The sequence below is a fragment of the Lipotes vexillifer genome, unplaced genomic scaffold, assembly GCF_000442215.2.
Source record: "Lipotes vexillifer unplaced genomic scaffold, Lipotes_vexillifer_v1.1 scaffold1466, whole genome shotgun sequence".
Lineage (NCBI taxonomy): Eukaryota > Metazoa > Chordata > Mammalia > Artiodactyla > Lipotidae > Lipotes > Lipotes vexillifer.
This window is the reverse complement of record NW_006796989.1, coordinates 373959-378857: the sequence shown is the minus strand read 5'-3', so window position 1 is coordinate 378857 and position 4899 is coordinate 373959. Positions and strand designations below refer to the sequence as shown.

The following is a 4899-nucleotide window of genomic DNA, read 5'->3' as shown; positions in this document are numbered from 1 at the left end:
GGGGGGGGGAGGGGTGACCGACATCTACTGAGCACTAAATGGGCATCAGGCAAAAGCCTCGCTCACCCGCAACAAGGTCTTGCTATTTTCCACTCTTGAGGGGTGAGGAAAGCGCTAAGGGGAAGGCGCTCTCCGCACAGCGCCGGCTTCACGCGAGACTGGCCCGGAGCCGCTGCTCAGTGAAGCTTACGGATCAGAACGACTCTGAGGGTTTCAAGGTGTTTTCCCAACAGAAAACTGCTCTGCCCACCTCTGTTTACGCATCGCTGTCAGCAGAGGGTTCCTGCTGCTAATTCTAAATTTTGAAGCCTTCGTTGATCTTGGGAGCATTTCTCTAAGTGTAGCAGAGATGGCCTCTCTCAAAAAAACTGTCCACTCTTCTAAAGAAATAGACTTGTGGAGACCGGAGGCTCACCGTCCCAGCCTCCCCTGCAGTTACATCATCCATGTCACTCGGCCTGTGCCAAAGGGACAGGAGCACACGTGAGATCTCCTCCCGAGGGCAGGGCCAGGATGGAGCGGGCTCCTGCACCCTCTCTCTCGCTGCTTCGTGGAGCTGGAACCCACACGTGCAGGGACCCAGCTGTAACCATCCAACACCCAAGCTCGAGGCCAGAGGTCCGCAAACAGCCGAATCCGGCCTGCCGCCTGCTTTTGCAAACCATTTTATTGAAATACAGCCACACTCATTCATGTATGTGTTTTTCCATGATTCCTTTCATGCTGCAACAGCAGAGCTGAGTAGTTGTAAAAGAGACCCTACGACCCGCAGAGGCCTTTACAGGAAAAGTTTTCTGACCCCTGCTCTAGGGGATCGCGGAGCCCAAGATAAAAATAACCTCGGTCCCTGTGATGTCTTCTCTCACCCATAGGTTATTTAGAAATATAGTGTTTCATTTTTAAAGCAGTCGTGGATTTTTTTACTCTTCTTTGCTATTGATTTCTATTTGAATTCCATGTGGCCATAGAACATTCTCTGAATGATTTCAATCTTTTGAAACATTCATGCTCTCCTTATGGTCCAAGGTATGGTCAATATTGGCAAATGTTCCACGTGCACCTGAAGAGAATGTGAATTCTGTAACCGCATTTCTAAACTGCTTTTTTTTTTTTTTTTCGGTACGCGGGCCTCTCACTGTTGTGGCCTCTCCCGTTGCGGAGCACAGGCTCCGGACGCGCAGGCTCAGCGGCCATGGCTCACGGGCCCAGGCGTTCCGTGGCATGTGGGATCTTCCCAGACCGTGGCACGAACCCATGTCCCCTGCATCGGCAGGTGGACTCTCAACCAGTGTGCCACCGGGGAAGCCCCCTCTAAATTGCTTTTTATTCTCTGCTTATAAATAACCATTCCCACTACTGTGGGTTGGTAGAAAGCTATTTGTCAGCCTTATGCTTTTTCTTAACGTAGATTCCATAAGAGTAGGTGGGAGGAATGTTGAAAGAATTGCATAACTCTTAAATGACAACAATATTTCTCGATTTTATTCCTTTTCAGCGAGCTCTGTGAGCAGAGTATAGACATCATGCTGACCCCAGAAATGATGGAGGTGGAATTCCCTATGTTGAACTACAAGGACACCAAGAAGGAGAAGTAAGTGGATGCTTTGATGGCTTAGGAAGAGGCAGCCAGGATAAAGTTCACCCTACAGGATGCACAGAACTGCCGTGCTGTTTGGATCTAAGAACATGTCAAAAGGGGCACATTTCCAATGCTTCAGTTGTTTAGACGTGTATTTTATGCATAGCAACGCTTCCTCAAATGTTGTTGGCAAATAAACCTTTAGAACAGAGTCCAGCATTCCCATTTGCTTATTGTGTGATTTCAGAGCTGTGTTTGTTTCTTATGAGTAGCTGAATGAGCTTCATGCAGTATAAGAGGCCCAGGCTCTGGAGCCTGGTGAGACCCGGGGCTGCATCCCATTTAGCGCCCGTGCCACCCCCAGCTGCATTGCTCATCTTCAGTAACTGGGCAGTTGTGAGGGTTAAATGAGATGCCAGTGCAAAGACACCTCTCCAGCTGCTCGATGTGAACTCGCTTGGCACACGTGAATTCTTCTCTTTGCCTCTCCCTCAAGGGCCAACTAGCCGAGCAAACCGTCACCCTTCAAGAATTGGTTTTGAAGAATACTTTGGTAAAGTAAATAACCACCAGAGTTCATATGGTTTGTAAGTTTGAAATTCCAGTTATCCTTTTTAGAATTCTTTTTCTCTTTAAAAAAAAAAGTCTTTTTGGGGACTTCCCTGGCGGTCCAGTGGTTCAGACTCCACGCTTCCACTGCAGCGGGTGTCGGTTCAGTCCCTGGTCGGGGAACTAAGATCCCGCATGCTGCATGGCCAAAAAATAAACAAAAATAGAAATAAATCAGTGATTAAAAAAAAATTCTACTGAAAAAAATAAAAATAAAGCCTTTTTTTACCATTAAAATGTTAGAAAATACAGAAAAATATAAAGAATAAAATAAAAACAATAATCCTACCACCCAGAGGCAGTAACTTGTACATTTTGATGTGTGGTCTTCCAAGGATTTATTTGTTTGTTAGTTTAAATAACCCATAAACACCTATTATATTTTGTTAAACCATACATACAGTCATCACTCAGTATCCACAGGGGATTGGTTCCAGGACACCCCCCCATCCTGAGTACCAAAATCTGTGGATGCTCAAGTCCCTATATAAAATGCTGTAGAATTTGCATATAACCTATGCACATCTTCCCAGATACTTTAAATCATCTCTAGATTACTCATAATACCTCATACAGTGTAAATGATTTGTAAATAGTTGCCAGCGCACGGCAAATTCAAGTTTTGCTTTTTGGAACTTTCTGAAATTTTTTTTCATCCGGGGTTGGTTGAATCTGAAGATGCAGGACCTACGGATACAGAGTGCCAACTGTATGTGTTGACATATATCCATACATGCATACCTTATATATATATGAATTCAATCATATTGTTCATATTGTTTTATCTTCTAGAATTTTATTTAGCAGTATATCATAAACATAGCTGTATAGACACAGACATACACCTTTGTATCTCATTGGTGGACGTGCCATCGTGTGTCCACACGCCCTTCTGATGATCACATCACCTCTTTCCAATGTTCTGCTGTTGCCAGTAGCGCTGCAACAAACCTCCTTGTGTCATAATTCCTTGCAAACTTATCAGACTGTCTCCTTGGGATAAATTCCTAGAAACATAAATGCTAGATTCATGTTCATTTTAAGGTTTTAATATATAGTGCTTCACCACCATCCAGAAAGTTCATCAACAAACCTCCTACCAGCAGAGGTCAGGATGCCCACGTTCAAGTGCCCTGAACAACGTGTTAGGGTATCAGGCTTTTTTTCTTTACCAATATGAAAGGTTTTTAAATGACCATATCACTGTTTTAATTTTAAACTTCTTTGTTTACAAGTGATGGTAAAAAATTTCCTATGTTTATCAATTGTTTTTCTTCTTTTATGAAGGGATTTTTTACCTATATCATAGAAAGTGTTTATCTTTTTCTTACTTATTTGTAAGAGTGCCTTATATTTTAGGGATAATTACCCTTCCTGTGTATACTGTAAATTTCTCAGTTTGTCTTCCTTGTTTGGGGTGTTTTGGGGAGGCCCTGCCTTTTTGGAAGGGAATACCCACACATCTTAGAGGAGCATGGGGTTCCTTTGGTTTGTTTGTGATAGTAGCAGAGGCCTACAGCAAACCAACACTCTCAGAAAGTAGACTGGCAGTTTCCCGTAAAAGAAAATCGAGGAAATGAACATTTTAAATAGAATTTCAGTAAGCATCTGTTTTAAGCAGCTAATTAACAATAAAATATCATGTTACACTACATAGCACATAGAACCTCTGACACCTCAACAAAGAGATGTACTTTGCATTTTGTTTCAGGTTTCAAACAAACAGTGGACTAAGAGGTTATTTTTCAATTAATTTTTTAAAAATTATTTTATTTATTTATTTTTGGCTGCACTGGGTCTTTGTTGCTTCATGTGGGTTTTCTCTAGTTGCGGCGAGCGGGGGCTACTCTTCATTGCAGTGCACAGGCTTCTCATTGCGGTGGCTTCTCGTTGCAGAGCACAGGCTCTAGGCGCGCGGGCTCAGTAGTTGTGGCTCGTGGGCTCTAGGTGTGCAGGCTCAGTAGTTGTGGCGCATGGGCTTAGTTGCTTCACCACCTGTAGGATCTTCCCGGATCAGGGCTCGAACCCGTGTCCCCTGCATTGGCAGGCGGATTCTTAACCACTGCGCGACCAGGGAAGTATCCCTGACTAAGGGATACTTTTTTTTTTCCAATTTCAAAAATTACCCCTGGACTGAGAATGGTTTGCCCCATGAGTGGGGCAATATCTAATACCTCTTTGCTTACTTGGTATTTAACCTGGTTTTTCACCATTTTCACTACAGAAGCTAATACTGAATGCCACTGGATTATCAAATGCTTATTGAATGAAGTAGAAATTATTACTTTATATATTCACCCAAAGTGCAAGATCTTCTTTTCTTGTTTAATGTATTTTAGCTACTTTACCAAAAAAAAAATACAAAAAACAAAAAAACCAACAATGAACTCTAAACATTTTCTGCACAACTTAGCTTCCAATTTTTTTTCAAAATACACATACACTTCACACATTTTCAATAAATAGATCCATGGCCTTTTGAATTCATCTATTTTGCAGTTTAAATTATTTTTTGTACGTTTTTTCATGTGTCAAAATTGTCAATGTAATTATCAGTTTATTGGCTGCATAGTATTCCAACTGATTGATATCCCACAGATGATTTTGTTTCATTTTTTTCAAATTTTTATTGAAATATAATTGATTTACAGTTGTGTTAGTTTCAGGTATACAGCAGAGTGATTCAGTTATATGTGTATATATATATATAT

The 4899-nt window shown here is 41.9% G+C and overlaps 1 protein-coding gene across 1 annotated transcript in view; it reads left to right on the top strand.

Moving 5' to 3' along the window:
* The window catches only part of CFAP221 (cilia and flagella associated protein 221), an 84808-nt gene that overhangs the window by 77819 nt on the left and 2090 nt on the right, over positions 1–4899 (top strand). Inside the window, exon 22 of the mRNA XM_007469137.1 lies at positions 1496–1591. Within this exon, the coding sequence (XP_007469199.1) occupies positions 1496–1591 (96 nt within the window). The remainder of the gene's footprint in view (positions 1–1495; positions 1592–4899) is intronic.